At 43.6% G+C, this 21,534-nt stretch overlaps 3 protein-coding genes across 3 annotated transcripts; 1 reads left to right on the forward strand and 2 right to left on the reverse strand.

The window, feature by feature from the left end:
* Positions 1-6,067: 6,067 nt before the first annotated feature.
* Positions 6,068-9,067, reverse strand: LOC124647947 (uncharacterized membrane protein At3g27390-like). Its single transcript, XM_047187793.1, has 10 exons — positions 8,966-9,067; positions 8,773-8,881; positions 8,395-8,587; positions 8,007-8,143; positions 7,543-7,831; positions 7,323-7,429; positions 7,024-7,198; positions 6,732-6,927; positions 6,401-6,641; positions 6,068-6,299 (listed from the first exon to the last, which is right to left on the reverse strand). Exons 1-10 carry the CDS (start codon positions 9,057-9,059, stop codon positions 6,068-6,070), a joined length of 1,773 nt encoding a protein of 590 aa, XP_047043749.1. The 5' UTR covers positions 9,060-9,067.
* A 526-nt stretch (positions 9,068-9,593) lies between these two features.
* On the reverse strand, positions 9,594-12,551 carry LOC124676212 (39S ribosomal protein L46, mitochondrial-like). Its single transcript, XM_047212287.1, has 6 exons — positions 12,355-12,551; positions 12,182-12,247; positions 11,329-11,403; positions 10,518-10,647; positions 10,213-10,335; positions 9,594-10,067 (listed from the first exon to the last, which is right to left on the reverse strand). The coding sequence occupies exons 1-6, from the start codon at positions 12,549-12,551 to the stop codon at positions 9,918-9,920; spliced, it is 741 nt and encodes a 246-aa protein (XP_047068243.1). The 3' UTR covers positions 9,594-9,917.
* Positions 12,552-13,865: 1,314 nt separating this feature from the next.
* Positions 13,866-18,985, forward strand: LOC124683016. The gene is made up of 8 exons (XM_047217629.1): positions 13,866-13,897; positions 14,386-15,191; positions 16,033-16,113; positions 16,489-16,537; positions 16,655-16,763; positions 17,744-17,796; positions 17,955-18,017; positions 18,239-18,985. Exons 2-8 carry the CDS (start codon positions 14,404-14,406, stop codon positions 18,596-18,598), a joined length of 1,503 nt encoding a protein of 500 aa, XP_047073585.1. The 5' UTR covers positions 13,866-13,897; positions 14,386-14,403; the 3' UTR covers positions 18,599-18,985.
* The last annotated feature ends 2,549 nt before the right edge of the window (positions 18,986-21,534 follow it).

Raw genomic sequence — 21,534 nt, forward strand, 5'->3', positions numbered from 1 at the left:
GCCTCACTTACTCCATCCATGGATGTTAATATTTGTTTCGACCAACAAAGTATGAGGCATTCCATTTAGTTCATACTAGCTACTTCTTAATTGCATTGGTCTTTCTTCCATTTTAGTGCCGATGATTAAATTGTTTGGTCACTTGTACACTCTGGGGTGGGGCCAGTGAGCCTGGTGCGATGGCACAAATATCAATCTCTTGTGCATTCTACCCGGCCTCACTGACCCCATCCCGGAATGTTAATATTTCTTTCGACCAACAAAGTATGAGGCATATGATATATAGTTGAGATACCACTTGGCTCTTTCTTCCATTTTAGTGCCGATGATTAGAATGTTTGGTCACCTATACGCCGCAATATACTTTGTAGACGGGCCCCCTTTCCCCGGCCGCCGTTCCGTGAACGAGTCTTTGACGAGACAACGGCGCCGACCTGCCTCTCCGGTGCATCACCACTTTTCTTCTCTCGCCGTCCGATACGTGAATGAGTCCTTAATGCAAAGACGGTGTCGGCCTCCCTAGCATCATGCCGACCCCGTTGCCGTGCTTCGGGCCGTGTCTCGAGCGCCCTGCACTCTTCGCCTTTTGCCCGGTGAACGAATAGACTAATCGTTGGAATAAGGAAGCCGATGACGGCCGATCGCAATTTAATCTTGCGACCGGCCGTCATCGGTTTCCTTATTCCAACGATCGATCTATTGGTTCACCGAGTAGAAGACGAACAGATGCGGGCGCGGGACACACGGCTCGAAGCACGGCAGCACGGCCCGGCATAATGCTGGGCAGGCCGGCACGGTCTTTGCATCAGGACTCGTTCAGCCGAACGGCGAGGGACTGCCGTGGTTCCGCGCCGGAGAGGCGAGATCGGCGTCGTTGTGTCGTCAAGCACCCGTTCACGGAACGGCGGCCGGGGAAAGGGGCCCTTACGCAAAGTATACTTGCGGTGTATACTGCAACTATGGTTTCGACCATAGTATTTGTGTTGACCAACAATGTATGAGGCACTTATTCCATTTTGTCATTCCATTTGCTTTGAGATTTTCAAAATGCCGATGATTAAAATGTTTGGTCACCGTACACTCGGGGGTGGCGTAAGTGAGCCTGGTAAGATAGCACAAATATCATTCTCTTGTGCATCAGACTTGGTCTCACTTACGCCGTCCCTGAATGTTAATATTTGTGTTGACCAACAATGTATGAGGCATTTATTCCATTTCTCTTGTGCATCGGACTTGTTGGTCTCACTTTCTTCCATTTTCATCATAGTAGGAACTGGATGAAGGATCCCGATGCAAGCGAGCCTGGTGGGTAGAGATGAGGGAGCAAAGGAGGAACCGGATGAAGACTACTTTGTATCTCGAAATTGTGAATTTTGTATGAATTAAGAGGGGAGTGGTGTTTTGGAACATGGGTGCATATGCTCCCTATATTTTGAAATGCATCTTATGTACATTTTAAATTTCAAAAAAATTGAAACAAAAAATTTGTACGTACATCTTCACGTGCTACACGCTCACAAAGTCGTTTTATAAAAAATCGAATTATCATTTGACGTGTGTAAAAAAGATAAAATTCAGTGCTAAAAATAATGCTTTTCACAAGATAAAGTTTCTCCTTTTTACATAGACCACAAAAAATATTGGTTTTTCGTGAAACTTAGCGAATGCATATACATTATGGAGATGTACATGTAGAATTTTTTATCCAATTTTTTTGACATTTCGAAATATGTTTTTTTGGTTGAGGGAGCATACGCACCCGGGAGCAGAATTGAATTTCTGGAATTAAGAGTTGTATGCAAAACATTTGACACTTGCCACTATATATGTATCTCGATCGGGCTCTAAGTAATGTGATGATGATGTCTATGTTATATCTGTGCAATGTACATGATATTTATCTTATATCTGAATGTTGCTGTGTATAACTCTGTATATCCGTATATTGCTTGTCTATAAGCTGCATGTGTATAGCGAGGCAGCACAAAATCGTGTATAATACAAGCAAATTCTGTGGCGCACTGAAAACCAATTCTGTGGCGCATGCTTTTCTGTGGCGCACCTAAGAGCACGTGCGCCACAGAAACCTTAATTCTGTGGCGCATGGGCCGGTGCGCCACAGAAACCTTATTTTTGTGGCGAAGTTTCTGTGGCGCACCTCCCATGCGCCACAGAATCCATTTTTGGTGCGCCACTGATGAGGCTTTTCCTACTAGTGTTTGTTGAAGCCTAAAATTTGAATAAGCTAAAAAAATGGTTAACTCCTATTAAACCCCTGGCCCTTAGTCACACCATACATATCCTTGAAAAACTAATTAACACTTCTGGATATTATGTTTCCATCTCCCAAGCTCACACATAAATTTTCATGGAAAAGGACATTTTTGTGACATGTGCGAAAATACCAAATTTGATGCTCTAGAAAGACTTAAGCCATTTGAATTTTCTCCATAGGACATCGAAATATAGAAAATATTTAGTACATATAGTTCATCAATTGGTAGAACAGAAATAGAAACAAATTTAAATACAAATATAACCTTAAAACATAGTAATGTAGCTTCAATTACGTATAAAAATGTTGGAGATAGTGCCCTAGAGGCAAATAATAAGAAATTATTATTATTATATCTCAATTGTTCATAATAGTTTCGTGCGATGCTATATCTGTATTAATCGGAAACATTGATACACGTGTAGTATTGTAAACAAACCAGGGTCACTAGTAAGCATATGTGTGCAAACTAGATCGTTGTGGTCATTCAATGATCGAGGTTTTCCCTGTCATGGACATACACGTCATTGACAATAGGATCATATCATTGAATAAATGATATGATGGATATAGCCAATATATAAGTATTGTAACGCGATCAAGTCACAAAGTTCAACGTTACAATGTTTATGAAAGCGTAGTGACCTAATCCTTAGACCGTGAGATCATATCTAATCACTATCACCGGAGGCTAATTTAATTGCATCAACCATCACACCGTAGGAGGGTGATCATAAAGGTGTAGTTGAGTATTTCAAAGGGATGGGTTCTTGCAAACATGGGAGATGTGAACAAAGATCAAGCTAAATTCGAACCCCTATCCTATATACCACCACTACTTTTAGGCAACACTTTGGAGAAACTTTAAAAGATGCTTGCATACGAATTAACAAAGTACATAGTGAAGAAGAACCCAACCCATGTAGAGAAGAAAATATGCACCTTTATTTTACTATGTATTGGAATCATGGCATAAAAATGCTTTAGATTTACCTACATGGGGGAGTTTCATTTTATCATCACCAAAAGGGTCGGCCGTGGTAATTAAAAATATATTTTGGTACTGATGTTAAGAAAGACAAGAGAAGTAAGATTCGGTGGTCAAGATCGCCACGTGAAGAAGAGCAGCGAACTCAACTTGTTTTCTTGGGACTTGATCCAGTCTATGCGCTGGCTTCTTTTCTTCCTGGATCCTGAAACCATGGTGCAATATTTGCAAACGTGGTTACTAGTGACAGCAAAAAAAGGAAGTCGGAGAATTTCAACTTCCATCGGGAGCGTCCGAATAAACTTCAGAACTCGAAGCAATCTACGATATTCGACTCAGCAGTCAACATCCTATACATGACTACTTCACAGTCATCCACGGGCTCGGAAGTTACTCCCATCGAGAGCGCTGACCGCGCACCCGATAAAGAGATGGAAGCTTCATCGATAAAAAAAGAACGGACCCGAAGGTTCTAGCGATCCAGGTTCGAGCCCCGGGACTCGAACCTGTGTAGGGTAATGATGTTTTGCTCCGGCAGTTAACCAGTCTCGATCCATCGAGTGAAACTGGGCTCATTACTCCATCCCTTACGTATACTCAATTTTTCGGCTCCTCTCGAGCTTACACCTTTTTTAAGACCCGATAGATTCAAAAAACACCGGAGGGTGGAAAGGATTCAAAAACATCGACATCAACGATAGATCCCTTGGGTAATACAACTTGAGTCTACGCATAGTTTTAAACACCCGCCCGTAGACTCAGGGGCTACTCCCATCGGGAGCGCTGCTCGCGCACGTGATAACAAATAATTTCGGCTCTTCATCAACTACAAGATTCAACATTCTTCAACTTATCAAAGACATTCGGATGATGGCAACTTTAGTCCCTGCCCGAAGATTCGCTTCGTCCAGACACTCGGGGGCTACTGACGTGGGCATTACCCTTCGGGTACCCATTATTGGTATACCCGGTGCGGATTATGGAGGTGGACCAGCGCAAGGACTCGACAAGTTGGACCCGCATGTAATGTCAACTTGTACTACAAGAAAGAAGACTCCAATTCCTAAAAGACTAGAACTCTTGTAAACCTAACTTGGTTGCATATATAAAGCCAGGAAGGGGCACCCCTTGAGGGCACCTAAGATCATACATGCGATACGCCTATACATCGCAACCCGCAGATTAGCACTAGAGTGGATACAATCCGCCCATGGCGGCACCCGGCCTATACACATGTATTCATATACTGGATTGCTAGCAGGACGTAGCGATCCTCCACCGCGGGGACGTGAACCTGGGTACGTCGTGGGCCATCTCGCTCCCGGAACCTCCATCGTCGCCTTCCGTCAACCCTAAGCCCCTCATGGTGGGCATTGCCGAGGAGCCACCTCGTCAGATATCATGACAATACATACTACTACTAGAGAGAGAATTGAAAATTGTTCTAAGAGATTACCTAATAAGGATGATTTGGAACATTTAGAACTCTTCTCCAAAAATATAATACCAAAATTATAAGATAAGATGTCTATTATTATCCCTAAACTTGATAATTGTGAGAAAGAATTTACAAAAGATGACAAAACATGTTTTGCTGAAAAAAAAGATATCATGCCTAGGAGATATTCCAAAGAGTTTTGCTTATTTCAAATATTTTCCCAAAACCAAATCTAAAAAGCAAGAAATTAGAGCTCCTAATAAGAATGAGAAGGAAGAGGAGGGAATATGGATAGTCAAATAAAATAATGAGAAACAAGTAGAGAGTAGTAAAAAGTTGATAGAAAAAGAAGTAAATGAACCACTTTTAGATCTTGATATATGTAGATTGCATGAACTCATTAATATATTACAAAAAGATCTAATAATTCTTCTATTAATATTCATCAAGTAGATTTGATTCATACTCGTATCTGATTTACTCAGCTACAACGTTGACATCTTCTGTTGGCTCCACAAGCGAGGCAAACTCGCCTCAAACTTCCATAAACATCTTCAACTTCACCACAAGTTAGGGAGATCTCGCCGATATTTTTGATGGTGTCTCCTCTGACTACGAAGACGAGCTGTCATCGGATCCAGCACTTCGAGAGGTTGACTCGATGGACGTCATCGACGATGAATTCAGCGACACCATCGACACCAGGATCAAGAAAGGTGACTCATACCCTTATGTTTGCACTAAAAACTTTCAATGACTCGCACCCTGATGTTTGCACTAAAAACTTCCACTTAGCACGTTGACAGGTATGCACGATCATCGCGGGTCACCATGAAGAAACATTATCGGAAGATTTCAATTCCCTTATCAACCCCATGGTGAACCGTGGAAACCTCACCATGAGCAGGTGGTGCTCCTAAATTACCTAGCCACAATTTTCTTGGATTTTATGCGTTCTTTATTAGTTGTACTTAGCAATGATCTTGGAAGGATTGTTTTAAAAACTAGAACTTTCTGCAAGGTGAAAAATTAAGATCTACGTATAACTCTTGTGTATCGTTTTCTACTGTTGCAAATGACTCATCTTTGTATTTTATTTGGTTTAACTTTTTCTTGGTTGTGTGAATCCTCGATGTTTTTGATACTTGTTGGTGCACAGGCTGTGTGTAATCGATATCTTCAGAATATTACTATATTCCCTTTATCAAAATGAATCAGCATATCATGTTCGAATCAGCATCATTTTCATAATGAGGGTTTCTCCAGTGTTAGTTATAGTTATCCGTGTCCTAGGCAGCAGAAATGTGCTCTGAGAGGATTAAAACAACTACTGCAGAGTCGAGAAAAAATGTTACGCAGTACAACTTCAAACCATATCAACGTTCCCAAATGTGTCATTTGATGGATCCTTGGCTTCTATAGAATCTCCGTACTGAAGTTTCTCGCTGGCGATATCAGCTTTGACTTTGCCCTCTATCTTCCGCGACCCGTCGATGGTACCCGCGTCGATCGCCTCCAGGTACAGCACCCTAGTCAAATTCAGGAACCGCCTCCTGAAGCCTGGTATCCGGGACATGTTGGCGACGATCCCCTGCAGCCTGTTGATGGTAAGTTTGTTAATGATTTACACATGCTTTAAGGTATCATTCGAAGCCGGCTACAGGGAAGCATGAAGAATGTATCGAAATTTAAAAAGTACCTTCTGATGATTGCTTGTAGCTGAGCTCTCTTCACACTGTCGTTCGATGGAAAACCGCAGTCCTCCCAGTCTGATGGTTTGTCGTTTTTGTTCGTCATGATGAGCTTCCGCAAGCACATTTCCTCGTCTTCGGTTAGCTCAAGTTTCTTCATCTGCTCCTTCAAGACCAGCAGTGGTCCAAGCATCCAGTCGAACACTCTGTCTTTTGGCCAATTAAAGTTGGTCACCTCGACATCATCAGCTGCGATGAACAAAATACAGCGACTGACCATTATTAGATTAGATTTAAAGAGGTTAATCTTATGTTAGGCTGTCAGGGAGGGAGTCATACATATGAGCAAACCGTGTGAGTCATGCTTTGCGGACCGTATTAGACAGTGAAGGATACACCACGCCGGCAATTTTATGCTCAACTTCTTTCCCTTTCCTTTAGTTATGAATTCCTCTATGTCTTCAGAACTAATCAGTCCCTCGCTCATTAATATCCTTCCATTCATCTCGCAAGACCGGAAGAGCCAGTCCCATATCTGTACATGTTAAGGCAGAGGGGAAATGATTAATCTTGGCTGTTGAAAAACAGTGATCTAAATGGTCCAAGAAGCAGAATGGAGTATTCATTATACTTGGATGGGTCTTAGCCGTTGGATAGTTTCCATGAATGTCTTTGACCGCTGTAGAACCCTCCTAGGCTTACGGTATCCATGATGTTGCTTCTCTGCACATTCAGCTGCGATGTTGTGCTCATCCGTGTCGTGGCTTGCTTCGAACTTTGGAGAACCCGCCTTCCGGTACTTGGGCCTGTCTGTCAGAAATAGGTTACTGACAAGTACAATGAATTGCTGATATGAAACAGGGCATGCAAAATAACATTTTTTTAGCATCTGCAGTCCTAATCGTTGTCGATATAACTGCCCAATCGCACCTTGGCAAACAAGAACCTTCTCTTAAGTAAAGAAGATCGTTTGTGTATTCATCATACAATGCTACGGCAGCAATCATGTATGATAGACCCATTTGAAATGAATCCTCCTGCAGGTGATTACAAAGAATATGTAAGTGTTTGTTCAAGTAATTTATACGGATTATATAAACATAACTGGAATGCACACTTATTTTGTAGGGGTAGAAACAATTAAAAGGACCTGATAAGCAATCAATCCAGCATGGAGACCAAGAAAAAAGCTGCTAAGAAACGATGCAATCACCCCTGCAATTACAGCAAGTGGCCATAATACAATGGCCAGACCGGCAAAAGGGACGCAAACGGTCTCCAGAAAAGGCCCTTCCCTTCCGACTAGGTCCTCGCAGAGTCTCTGCCATCCTTTCAACAGCATGCAGGGGCTTTTCCACAACGCCACCCCAGTAACCATCAAGACATCTAGAGGAACAGAAACCAGCGCGACGAGCAAGCTCCGCGGTAGATAAGACAGCCTTCCAAATGTAGAATACACACAAAATGTGTTAGTAAACAATCGTTTCATGCGTCCGAGAAAAAAGTAGTAACGCTTAAAAGTGCTAATACCCATTTCTCCTTTCATACGACATGACTATATAAGGAACATAAGCTTGTGGCAAACCGATGGTGTGATTAGTGACTAGTACATACTTGATGTCGAAAGGCTCTTCGTCCTCCCCCATGTTCTCCGAGAGCTCATCCATGAAGGAGAAGTAGGAGTGGAAGCAGAAGTCGGTAACGTCATGCACCACCATACAAGCTCCCCTTATCGTGCTAGCGGTGCCATCCTGACAGATTCACGATATTTTGTTAAACAGCTACACGATGTTGTTGTGCACATCTGATAAATAAAACGAATTAGAGATCCACATATGCGTTTCAGGTTGCAGCAGGGGCGTGTACGTGCTAAAAGGCAAATGGAACTTGACAAATCATTATTTTGTTAATTACACGGCGTTGATCGGTGCATCTAACATTCTAACTATCTATAAATAAAATAAGCGAATCTGCATTTCAGGTTGCAGCGACATGTGCGTACCAAAAAGCAATGGGAGAGCTTGTCGGCGACGCCCTCACCGACGGCCTCGAAGGTGGCCATAAGGGGAGTGAACACTCCATAGCCGATGCCAACTAGAAGGCTCCCCAGAATGCCGAGCACCGGCAGTAGGGCCAACGGCAGCGGCAGGAATATCGCTGCTAGAATCTTCAGAACCAGCCCGACGCGCTTCGTCCTGCGATCCCAGAGTCCACGGAATTGTCATATGCCCGGGACAACATTTCAGTGAAATTTAACCTCAAATAATTACCACACAGTTCAGCTCATTTAGGCAAGCAGCCATTGAAGAGTAAAAAAGTACACATTAAACATGATTCATCCAAAGTAGTCATGAATGTGTTTGGGGGGAGTTGGCAATACTTGAGCACGCAGCAGTATGTCCAGATGAAATGCGCGGGCCAGAGGCCAACAATGACGGCCGAATCCCCGAAGAAGACGATGGCCGCGGCGACCGGGCCGATCAGGACAGCTGCAGAAAGGCAAAGGCAGCAGAAGAAGAAAGTTTGTCAGGCATTCTACACAAACTGCTTAATTCACAGGAAAAACACCATACCTTTTGTGCAGCCAAGGAGCAGGAGAAGGATGAAGTATGGCAAGAAGGACACGAAGCTCCAGAGCTTGGCGAGGAAGCCTACGGGCACCTGCATCACCTGTTGATTCCTCCTTTCTTCTTCTCGCCTTGCACTCTGCGTGAAAAGAACACGTAGATCTTGGAAGCCAGGAGAATGGAGACGTTGTGAGGGGAAAAGAGGAGGCTGGCTGTAGCGGAAGTTCAACTCCCAAAGCGGTGCTCTGTGGTGGAGCTACCGTGTGGCGACACGTTCTGCTCTGCATGGGACGTGCTCCAGCACACGCACAGTATTCTATAGCGGAGATCAGAGACGTCGTAGACAGACATGAAAGGCCATGGCGAACACACGTGTCTCTCCACATCATCAGTCCCACAAGTCAGAATACTCTGATGCCAGGACTCGTGAGGGCAGGTAGCCGTACCATACAGCAACAGAAAATTTGCGTACATATATACTAGTAGGAGCGATCAAGAGATCATTGTGTTTTTGTTTGGTCGTCCAGGAGGAAGATGGATCAAACATTGCTAGAATGGGAAAAAGAACTGCAGACACTGGATTACCTATTAGCAAATTTCCTTACAAAAGTTGGCAGCCTAAAACATCAGGAAATAGAGACAACAGAACGCAACCTGGCCCATCAATTATTTTTCATAAAAATAGCAGATGTATGTGGAGTAGGAGGCTACAACATTGCCGTACATTTTAATCTAACAGCGCCAACAAAACAAAAAGAAACAGCCAACACGGACATGGCTGGCGTTGTTCTATTTCAGGAAGAAAAAAAAGTTCAATGCCGTCTTTCTTCGTGGTGACTCTGTGAATTCATCACCTGTAAACCGGAACACAGGTCAAGCAGTATGACACCAATGATGGAATGCTCGGTATTCACGTAGGCTCAGCCTTGTCACCTATGGCATAAACCAGACTAGAGAGCTATCTTATGTGAATGATCATCTTGTCGAAGAGCACCTTATGCTCCGGAAAATACTCCAGCAACTCGTCTTTGGTCACCCACACATGGTCCTCGCACTTGCCAATATCGAGCTTCGTGGTGCCGATCACTTGCGACTTGAAGAAGAAACGCTGCCACAAGCATTTACGAGATAAGAAACCATCACAGGGCGGCACATCAAACTAATAAGCCATCAGTTTTGCCTTACAAAATGCAAGGAACATAAGCATATTACAGGACGCATCATCATATTTCTAATGGTGAAACAACAAGTACCTTGAGTGATGGAACACTAGAGTCTCCTGTTTGTTCAGCTTCCATATGAGCCATTGGAGCATTGCCGACAAAATACGTGTTGTCCAGTCCACCCAGAACAGACTTTAACGCCGACTCAGCACACTGGAATGAATCTCCAGTAAGTAGACAGATAACAGATGAAAATGATACCATCAAAAATCACAAATCTAAACTGGTTGCACAGACAAAAGGCGTAAGATAACATAAGTAATTAAACTGGAACTGAAGTACAGCATGGATCATATATATAGGAATTTCATAGGTATTTTTTTGCAAGTGTATACCAGACGCAGAGTGTCTTCATTTTCATACACTTTTTCTGGGAAATGCCAAACAGGCTTGCCATCAGGTGCCCCAGCAGTCTTGCCATACAGAAGAAGATAAAGTTTATTGTCTAGAGCTCGCTGTAGCGACCTATAGAAAACACTGGATTAGCATAAGCTAGACCTTGTTACACACTTACACTCACAGAGCAGCATTGTCACACGAGTTAATTGACAAGATATATTTTAGTTTCAGCACATGATGAGTGTTAACAAGTAACAAAACATGTTACATAGGAAAGTACATAGTGGTAGCCAGTAAATGGGCACATACAATCCACTATAGGCTCCGTCAGCCATGCATATGGAGACAATTTCACTGACAAAAAACTGCGCAAGCAGAGGATATCACTAACATGATTTCATAACCAGCTTTTAGAAATAAATAGGCCATTGGGTTTAAGGTGGACAGAAAAAAGGAAATAAGCTGAGGGCACCTGGTAATGCTATAAAGGTACAGAAATGAGAATCTGAAGCAGTTTGCTACAGCCTAAAATGCAGTTAAAATAGTATGCTCGAAAGGCAAAACCAGACTACGATTTAATAATAATTAGGTTACATGTTTATATGACACTCAAAGTATTCAGAAACTTTACGACAACTCAATGTACAATATAACTATCACATGTTTGAATGAGAATAGCATAACTGACACTGACAATGACAATGACAATGACAAGAGGGAAACTGACACTGACATGAACCACTAAAAGAAGTTCAAGAGACAAGGTAGGCTGAGAAATAAGAAGATAGGAATGGGTTGGAAACTTACTTCCGGTCATTTGCTTTGTCAGCTTCTGTGACTCTCGGAGCAGGCACGTAATCTATCTGATAATCACCCTTACCCCTGCACACAGAAACAAGCAAGTTGTAATGTATGTGACGCCCAAAGTATACAATGACAAGAAAAGAACTGAATCGAAGTCTGAATGCAAATATTTTCCATTACCACATCCAGGTCACTGTATATGCCTAATGTGTCATGCATGATCACATTATAAAGCAGATAATAATTTTGACAGAAGGTGCAATTTATGGCCATGTAGCTATGCAGGGACATCATTCGCATGGAATGGACCATATCCTTTACCGGTGCTCCTTCTGAGCACCATTGTTAAACAAGAGAAGCATTCCACTTGTGGGCAAGTTCGATTTAATGGATATCACTATGCAGTGGGTATCAACTGTGGTCCGGCAGGTTGCTATTTGATTTTGATTCAAGACATACAATCCCAGGTTGACATGACACGACTAGTGACTGGATTATATTTTCTTGCCACCTTTCGGGCATGTCTGTTACTCGGGAAGAATCACAAATATTGGCATCACTTGTACAGCTACTCCACATATTCAGTACCAATTGCTCCCAATGTTTATTTTGTACATACTAATGTACAGCAGCTTAATCAGTTGTGTTCCTTTTACAAGTAAAACAGGGATATTATTTCCTTCTCCTTCAATTTTATACAGGGTTCTCACAGGTACAGCGAATAAAATGTCCACTCTTGCCAACACAGTGCACTTATAAACCCATCGTACATTCCAGCTTTGCTAGCACGAACCTAGGGTAAGATCTACAAAGGAGAAATGGTCGCACGCACGCGAGGGGAGAAAGGAAATGTCACCTGGCCTCCGCCTTGCCGAGGACGTCGTCAGGGTACTTCCGCCTGTACTGCTGCCTCCACCGGAACCTAGCATGGAGAAGAGGCATCGACGACGAGATGAGCCGAACGAGCGAAGAAACGGCAGAACGCCGGAAGCTGGGAGAGAGGCGGGCTGGATGGATCTGGAGTTTTACGAGAATTCCTGGAAGGCGTAGACGACGGGGTTGATCTTGGGGATGACGACCGGGAGGCGCTCGAAGACCACCGACGCCACGATCTTCCCGTCCGCCCCTGCGGCCGCAGCGGAGGGCGAGGGAGAGGAGGACGAGCTGAAGGCTCGCGCCCACTGGAGCGACCGGAGGTGGAGGCTCGCCGGCGATCGCGGCAGCATGGCGTGGTGTGGGGTTTGGGTCGCGCCGCCGCAGTAGTGGGAGGAAGGAGGCAGTGAGCGAGAAGGAGAGAATTCTGCTTAAACCCAGCTCGTGGGCCTTGGGCTTTGCTGAACGGCCAACGTCATTCATTCATTCTTAATTTCTTTTCCCCTGAGGTTCATGAAAAGCTTCTGTCTCCAACATCCATATTACTTGATGCTAAAATAGATGTATCTAATATGAATGGGAAGAACTAAGTTTTTTCAACAAAATTCAGCCTTTGTTTTGTGCAAATGGCTCGGAAAAAATTGGAGGGAAAAAAAAGATGGGTGCGCGATAATTTCTTCAAGAGAATTCGATGCAAATTTTGTTTGCAAGTATAACATAGTTAGTGTGTGTGCTTCGGGTTTTCATTTGATGTGATTTGTTTAATTAACAAAAAAAATCTGAACGTTTCCTAAAATCCTTATGTATGCATCTATTAATTTCTAGGTATAAAAAAAATATATGAAGTCCCCTTTGCTGTACAATCTACTAAGTTGACATTTTCATGCCAGCCTACTTAAATGCTCATAAATAAGGTATATATATCTAAATTTGATATAATTGCATATTTAAAATTTTGATGAATTCTTTCGTTATTGAGTGGTGTTTCCACTCTAACGGATTTATTGGCTAGTATCTACCATCTTTTCCTCCTTGGTCTTCTCAATTTTTGTTCTCCACATTATAAATATGGGGACTCTTCTTTATATAAGGTTTTAACCTATAACAACATCTGTTTCTGGCTACCAACGTAGAATAGCCAACAACAACACATAACAAGAAAAGGCGAGAAACCACCCAAAAAAATCCCCACCAAGCTTGTGTAAGAGTTAGTTTAACAAAGAGTCGTCCGCGACTTCACTAGGCCACATGCCAAAATCAGCGAGCGAATATTTTCCTTAAAAAAGGTAAGAGTCTTCTACATCCATGTTGGGGAGAATCATGGTTTTTCAAGCAACCAAGTCGAATTTGTGTGTTCACCTCATTCATCTTCTAGTACTTTCGAGTATGTGAACCTTTTGCCACTCATATGACCACAGGGAAGCATTGAGCTTCATTTGCGAATATTCAAATTGTCGCAAAGAAAAGTGTTCTAAAATACCACCGATTTTCCTTCATACTAGTTTTTTTTTACCATTCATCACTCGCTGCCAAGGTGGAAATAGACAGTTTGACCCCTCATTCTTCTGATCCGCCCTAACCAGGTTCCCCAACCCAGGCCCGGCCTCGCGCACCGGCCATCCTCAGGCCGCCGCAGGGACCTCACCCCGCCGTGCCGGTGCCCGCTCCGCCGCGCCGCCGCAGGAAACTGCCCCTCTAGGTGCGCCCCCTCTCCCTCCCCGACCGTCCCCTCTCTCCGCGCTTCCGCTTGGCGGAGCCCTCGTTGGTCCGGATCAGGGACTGACGTTGTTGCCGCGTTTGTGGATTGGGCCGGCGTACCTGGAGCCCCGGGCTTCGGAGATCGCGCCGGTAGTGGTTCAACGCCGTTGCATTGCCTCGACGCGTTCCGTGATTTGGGCGTGATGAGCAAGTTGACGCGGAGGAATTGTGAGCATGGGCAAGTGTTTTAGGGCGCGGAGGAGCTAGTTCTGGGAAGAATCGTGGTTTTGGGATGGGCAAGGGGGTGCTTCCATGGGAGGGAGCAGCGGGGAGGATGATGCAATTTTCTGTGTTACCTATGATGTGGGAAGGGATTGTTTGTGTGAACTGAATCGAGAGTCGGGACGGACCGATGACATTCTTACCCAATGCTGTAGATGGAATGCGCCGAAATTTGTTGCGTAATAGTCTGTTATTATTGTCCTGCAGCTACTGGAAGAGCTGGGAATGGAGGAAGGTGTGGCGGCAACGGAGAACCCGGCGGTGACCGTGGCGGTGCCGGAGGTGGCTGCCAACGAGGGTCAGCATGCCGAGGGCTCGTCAGTGCCCATGGCGATGCCAGAGGAAGCTGCTGTTGTGGACCAGCATTCCGAGGGCTCAACGGTGCCAATGGCTGTGCCGGAGGAGGCTGCTGGTGCGGACCAGCGTGCCGAGGGTGTGACGGTGCCCATGGTGGCGCCAGAGAAGGCTTCTGATGACTCAACGGTGTCTATGGTGGGCGTGCCAGAGGAAACTGCTGTTATAGACCAGCATTTCGAGGGCTCAACGGTTCCAATGGTTGTGCCGGAGGAGGCTGTTGGTGCGGACCAGCGTGCTGAGGGTGTGACGGTGCCGGCTCCAGAGAAGGCTGCTGAGGACTCGACGGTGTCTATGGTGGTGCCAGAGAAGGCTACTGACGCGGACCAGCATCTCGAGGGCTCGACAGTGTCTATGGTGGTGACAGAGGAGGCCGTTGATGTGGACCAGCGTGGGGAGGGCTCGACAGTCTCTATGGCACAGGAGGCTGTCGATGCGGACCAGCATGGGGATAGCTCGACAGTGTCTATGGTGGTGACACAGGAGGCTGTTGATGTCGGCCAGCATGGGGAAGGCTCGACAGTGCCTATGGTGATGCAAGAGGAGGCTATCATCACAGACCAACATATTGAGGGAGTGAAGGTGCCCATGGTGGTGCCCGAGGCAGCTGCTGACGCGGATCATCACATTGAGGATGCGAACACGCAGTACAAGCAGGGGTAAGCGATTCCAATTTATATGGCTGTAGCCGGTATGCATATCTAACTTTTTTTTACTGTTTTTGTCCTTCTCGCTATAAGCTTTCACCGATTGTTGGATAGTGACACTTCTATGTGCATGGGTAGAGTATAGTGCGTATTGTGTAAAGATCCCTAAAATATTCTTTAGTCTTACACCAACTTAGACATACATTTAGTGCTTATGAGACTGGATTGTGTGCTTTGTCTGGGTTAGTGCTCCTGCTATCTCACCCACACGTATGTGCCGTGACATCTCTGCATCTTCCTTTCTCCGAGAAAGCAGGTCTGTGCATATTCTCTCACCACGCACTTACTCACAAGAGTGGTTGGATAATGTGCACCTATGTCAAGACACATTGCATGGGTGAGAAAGTATGACGGATCACTCCTACAAGTGCAGAGGTTCAGCCCATATTTGGTGCATTTCAAATCTAGCAATAATAATCTGCGCAGCCACAAATTCACTGAACAAGCAAAAGCACACCGTCCCCTTTCCATGCTCTGGCCTTTGATCTGTATCTGGTTATGTTTATTTGTCGAAATATCCAGTGATTTGTTCTTTTATATTGGGTCTTTGGCATTCCTGCTATCACTATAAGTTGGAAAATTCCTCTTGCAACACTTAGATACAATCTTAAACACATTGATTTAAAATCTGCAGTGACATAGCTAGACATTTTGATGTTTCATCTTTTTAATAGCAAACGTGTATCTTATAGATATGCAAAATCTACAAATGCCTCTTATTGGTATGACAGTTTGGTCATTCCATGTTCTTTTTATTCTTGTTCTGAACATTTGAAAATGTATTTCATTCTAGGGATACCGATGGAATCATCAATGTTACTCCTGGGGAAATGAGAGGCATCATCGAAGTTATAGCTGAAACGGGGAAGTTCTGGTATTATGCTGGACCTGGATGAATTTACGTACATTTAATGTTATTTAGAGATTCTTTGAATGTTGAAAGCAACTCCATTCTTCATATTTCTGTTCGGGTCTGCAACTTAAAATTGGGTTTTCTTCCTTATAGAAAATAGAGGATGTCTTGTTCTTATCGTTGTGTAAAATGTGTGACAGAAGGTCAATGGGTAGCATTTGAAAATTTGCAGCAGTTGTTGTTCTAGATGAACCAAGCTTAGGTTGATCTAATTGTTCACTTTTATACTTTTGAAGAGATAGTTGCTGGTCTGGAACATTTGGACAAAAAAATTTGTAGTGAGAATGTGAGGTGTCCTTTTTATTCTTGCCATTGTGATTAACTTCCGCTTTACAGGCATGAATGGAGTTTTCTCAAGAGGTTGTTGTCTCTCCAATTGATGCAGGTATGGGGAGCCATGAAAAGAGTTTCACAATATTTGTAGATTATTTTATTGGCTATGTTTTGTCAGAATATAGTAGCTTTACTTTCTAAGCTGATTTTCATCATTTCACATATATAGGTCTTGGGTGAATATTCTGAGGTTCAAATGGTGATGCGAGAAGATGGGCAGCAACAGAATTCTTTGTCTGCAGAGGCACACTCAGAGCTGTTTAGCCAGCTAAATGATGGTACTGTTTTAAGACTTCAAGTTGCTGTATGCCTTCACATTTTGCTGTTGCGATATGAAGGTTTTAACAAAATTCACATTAGTTTCGATATACATGTTTCTCTCGCCCCCTTAAATTCTGATAAGGTCCTAGACTCCTCATATCTCCTCACTTAGTGCAGCTTTGTTAACTTTGGCATACTTAGTAATCAGCCATTGATTTGGGTATGTAGTTTGTGAATTGTCATAACTCATGTTGACTGTCAAGAATATGAACTGCACACTTTAATGCAATTGAAGTCAAGGCACTAATATGCAGCTGGATATCTACCTTTAGGAACATGAATAAGTCAAGGCACTAATACGTTGGTTTGTTGTTTCACAATTCTGTTACATGACTTTCTGTTACTTCTATTTTTGAAAAATAGCCTGCAGTTAAAAACTTAAAATGACATCATCATTTGGTGGGTTTTGAATTGTTTGTTGGTGTTGCACTTCATAACAGAGTCGAAATGTATTCCCTCCGTTCCTAAAAAAGCTTCTCAACTTTGTCTAGATACGGAGGTATATAGACATGTTTTAGCTATAGGTACATCCGTATCTAGAAAAAGTTGAGAAGCTTTTTTTGGAACGGAGGGAGTATGTTTATTCAACTCAACACTTAGAATACTTTTGGTGTTATGGTGTTGTTCTGTTTTTCGGAGCTGATGTGGAAAAATAGTTGTGAAAAATACTATCGGTTCTTTCACAAATCGGATTTAGGTTAAGCCAAATTGTGTGGTAGTTATCCTTCTGACATTTGCACTCGTTTGTCATGTTATTTCGAATGAAATATCTGTTTGTGACCGGATTTTCTGTAAAAAAAAAAGCAGCTTGCCAGATACCAAAATATCCTAAGTTGATTGTACCAGATCAGATTATCGATATGATAGGAGGTGATGTCTGACATACTTTGTGTGGAGCATGAACAGATCCTGATCATTTGTTTGCACATCATTGCAGCCCTCTTGAGGTTTGAAGAAGGTCCTCCATTTACACTGCAAAGACTTTGTGAGGTGATGATTTTTCCCTTTTAGTTTGATTCTAAAATTTCCTTAATAATGATATAATGTCGGTAAAGCAGTTACTCACGAAAGGAAGGTGATGTGGTTCCATTTGTGTGTTGCATTGGTGTTGTTTCGAAAGGAGCCTTATACTAACTTTCTGTTGACAGATTCTGTTGGATCCAAAAGGAACATACAAGAAATTGTCGAAGCTCGCTTTGGCCTTGGAGAAGGTTTGTTACATGAACTTTCACCATCACGTAGAGCATATCAAAACTACATGGTTCTTATGTTACTCTGTAACCTGCAATGTATGAGTTTAACTTCTTTATCTAGAGCATCAACTTTTCTGCTTATTGCACTACAACTTGAAATGCTGTCTAATAGATTACAAGTGGTTCTTTGTAAACTACAATAGATCTTTGTTGCCAACTTTAAGCTTTCTTATTTGCAGACCCTTCTAGTCACGTCTACTATAACCAAGTGTACCGACCCATACCCAGTTGCCCACGGTCCAAATTCCGAAGCAACAGCAATCACAAAAATCACAGATCCTGTCGATGCAAAACCTGAAAAGCTGCCGGAACATCCTGCAGCGGTTTCCAACGGAACAGAACATGCAGGAGGTGATGGTGATGAAGAGATGGCTGACGCAGAAGCCGAGGCAGGGCCCGGTAGCCATGATGATGTCGAGATGCAGGAGGAGAAGCCTGATCATCATATGGCAGGTGTCGACTCCCATACCAGCTCAGGCGTGGCTGCTACTTGTGGAACGGTCGGTAGCAGTGAACAATCTCTGGAGCCGCAGAGCTGATTTTGCATGCAACAAAGGCCAAATGACCTAGTGCAGTTCTGTTTAGCTATCTGGATATTGCTATAACCCTCGTGATTAGCTCGTTGTGCTATTTGATTCTCTCTTGGTTCATGTGTATACGTGATATGATTAGCTGATCATGATATGTGATCTTGAGGTGTAGTAAGCCGTCGATGGACCTGCATGCGTTACCATGGCTAAAACGACTGAGATTCTCCAAGGAAAAATGTGCTCAGAATGACCATAATACATTTTTGTTAGTTGTCACACGCTGAAAGGTTATGACGCACCAAATGTTACTCAGATGGACACTTGGCTATCTTTAATTTTTTGCAACTTGCAATGTAGTGAACTTATTCATAATGAGAAAGTACTACACTTCTTTCCTGCCCTGATTTTACCGCGAAGCAATTAACCTCGATAGTGTTGTTTCTTTGTTTGCACCGCCCTCAAACTGTCATTTGAGGTTGTTTATGAGTGCACACTGTCTTATTGGTCGATTGGAACTGAAGATGTGACACTTAATGTTTTTTTTTTTTTTTTGATCTGGAAGCTCACTTTCATTCAACCAGATAGCACAGCAAGATCGCTGGCTACAAACGAACGAACGAAGCCTGGAGCATCACCCGGCCATACGGCTTGGGGCAGATGGACCAACTTCGAACCATACGACGCTAAAGCGTTCGCAACAGAATTACAAGCCCTGGGGCAGTACTTAAAAACACAGGAATTAAAGTTTGCTAAAGCAAATGATTTAATCTCCCTAAATAAAACACCATTTGGAGCACGGTCGAACTCGACTGCTTGAATCAGCACCAAAGCATCAGACTCCACCTCCACACGTTGCACGCCCAAATCTAAGCCAATTTGCAGGGCTTTCAAACATGCCATGGCCTCAGTCTGGAGTGCGCTGCTTGCATAATCCACTCTGCCGGCAGCAGAGTACACTGTACCTCCGTTACAGTCCCTTATCACAAATCCCCAGCCACCAGTCTGGGATGAAGAAAGAAAACTCCCATCAGTATTGATTTTTAGACAGCCGTTTTCAGGTTTTTGCCAAGAAGCTGTAGCAGTCACCTGCAGCTTAAGAGCAGGAGTACAAAACTGTACATAATCAGCAACACATCTAGAAGCAAGAATGGTCACTTCATCAGGGTCCAGCTTCCCCTCTCCAGCATTAATTTTGTTTCGATGCTTCCACCACGTCCAGAGCAAAGCAACACACCTAATTTGTTTTTCCTGCGGCAGATGAAGAACGTGTTCCAGCATATCTTTAGGACCAACACATAGCAGGAGCTCATTTCTCACCTCTTCTAGGTTCATCCTAGCCCAGACTTGCCTGACACCTTTGCAGCGAAGAAAGACATGTGCTCCATCCTCGTTCAACCTGTTGCACACACGGCAGAGAGTATTGATCTCAATGCCTCTTCTCTCAATATTACATCTATGTGGGAGGCTATCATGTGCCAGGCGCCACAGGAACTGCTTCACGTTTGGCGGACAAGGGCAGGACCAAATTATATTCCAGGAAAATTGCTTTTCATTTGCATTAGAGGAAAGGCCTGAAGCGCTACCTCCAGGCTCCACCAGGGTTCTATGCAGTTTATAGGCTGATTTAACACTGAAGTTCCCCTTTGGGTCTAGGCGCCAAGCCCAGGAATCCTCCATCTCCATGCAAACTGGAATTTTTTTCACATGGATTGCGTCAGCAGGCCAAAGACAATCGTCCACGAGATCATAATCCCACAATCCGAAACCGGATCCGGGAACTCACTAACTCGATCAATCATAGTGTTTCCTCTTCGAGTGATCAAGAAAGGGCACCCCTCTCTAGGAATCCATGGGTCTTGCCAGACATTGATCGAAGATCCGTCCCCCACCCGTTTGATCACCCCTTCCTTGAGAAGTTGGACTCCTTTGAGGATGCTTCTCCAAGTGTATGACATCCCCTCTATTGGTTCCGCTGCGGAACTTCAGTATGCGGAAAATACTTGGCCTTTAGAACTCTTGCACATAACGAAGATGGGTCCGAAAGAAGCCTCCAAGCTTGCTTCGCAAGCATCGCCAAGTTGAAGGAATGCGGATCCTTATACCCCGTGCCACCCCATTTTTTTGGCAAAGAGAGTTTGTCCCAACTCATCCAATGGACCTTATTTTCTTTGTCTTGTTGGGCCCACCGGAACCGGCACACCATCGCACTCATTTGGTCACGAGCTCTTTTGTGATGTCAAAACATGACATTGCAAAGATGGGAATAGCTTGAGCGCAGGCCTTAATCAACACCTCCTTCCCCATTTTTGAGAGCCATTTTTCCATCCATCCCGTGATCTTACTCCACATTCTATCTTTCAGATAACCAAAAATTTTGGTTTTTGATCTCCCCACATATACTGGTAGCCCAAGGTATTTTTCATTCTCTGATTCTCCTCTAATACCCAACATGTCCATGATCTTCCTCTTATCCCGCTCTTTCGTGTTTTTGCTGAACACAATAGCGCTCTTATCAATATTGACAGTCTGTCCTGAGCATTCTTTTTTTTTTGAACCTTGAGACTGTGGGGAAAAAACCCCACAGTTATTTATTATAATCAAAAAACATATGTACAAAGCAGAAAGAAGAAAGAGAAAGAAAAAGAAAGACCTAACTGTACAACACTAAAGAGGGTAGTAAAACTAAAACAGACTGCCTATCCAGGCAACTAAAGCTTGTAAGTGTTTCCTTTTTATCCTATGCTCAAGCATGGATATATCATGCACAAACCCCTTCTTCCACCCTTGAAAGGAAGGCCTAATATACTGAAATATTTTGTCATTGCGTTGCTTCCATATATTCCAACAAGCTAAAATAACCACTTCCATGAAGAAAGGCTTAGCAAAACCAGCTCTTGCCCTAGTTGCAGCCTCCTGAATATCTTGCCCCCGTTGCCAATCAATCA

This window comes from Lolium rigidum, chromosome 1 (assembly GCF_022539505.1).
Source record: "Lolium rigidum isolate FL_2022 chromosome 1, APGP_CSIRO_Lrig_0.1, whole genome shotgun sequence".
NCBI lineage: Eukaryota > Viridiplantae > Streptophyta > Magnoliopsida > Poales > Poaceae > Lolium > Lolium rigidum.

Coding starts and splice junctions, on each gene's coding strand:
- LOC124647947 (XM_047187793.1), bottom strand. CDS start 9,059: ATGCAGGTGCCCGTAGGCTTCCTCGCCAAGCTCTGGAGCTTCGTGTCC. Junction 8,144..8,394: donor AGCTCTCCCATTGCTTTTTG/GTACGCACATGT, acceptor TGAATCTGTCAG/GATGGCACCGCTAGCACGAT. Junction 6,642..6,731: donor CTCACACGGTTTGCTCATAT/GTATGACTCCCT, acceptor TGTTCATCGCAG/CTGATGATGTCGAGGTGACC.
- LOC124676212 (XM_047212287.1), bottom strand. CDS start 12,551: ATGCTGCCGCGATCGCCGGCGAGCCTCCACCTCCGGTCGCTCCAGTGG. Junction 12,248..12,354: donor TACGCCTTCCAGGAATTCTC/GTAAAACTCCAG, acceptor TCTCCATGCTAG/GTTCCGGTGGAGGCAGCAGT. Junction 10,648..11,328: donor GACAAAGCAAATGACCGGAA/GTAAGTTTCCAA, acceptor TGTTTTCTATAG/GTCGCTACAGCGAGCTCTAG.
- LOC124683016 (XM_047217629.1), top strand. CDS start 14,404: ATGGAGGAAGGTGTGGCGGCAACGGAGAACCCGGCGGTGACCGTGGCG. Junction 16,538..16,654: donor TGTCTCTCCAATTGATGCAG/GTATGGGGAGCC, acceptor TCACATATATAG/GTCTTGGGTGAATATTCTGA. Junction 18,018..18,238: donor TCGCTTTGGCCTTGGAGAAG/GTTTGTTACATG, acceptor TCTTATTTGCAG/ACCCTTCTAGTCACGTCTAC.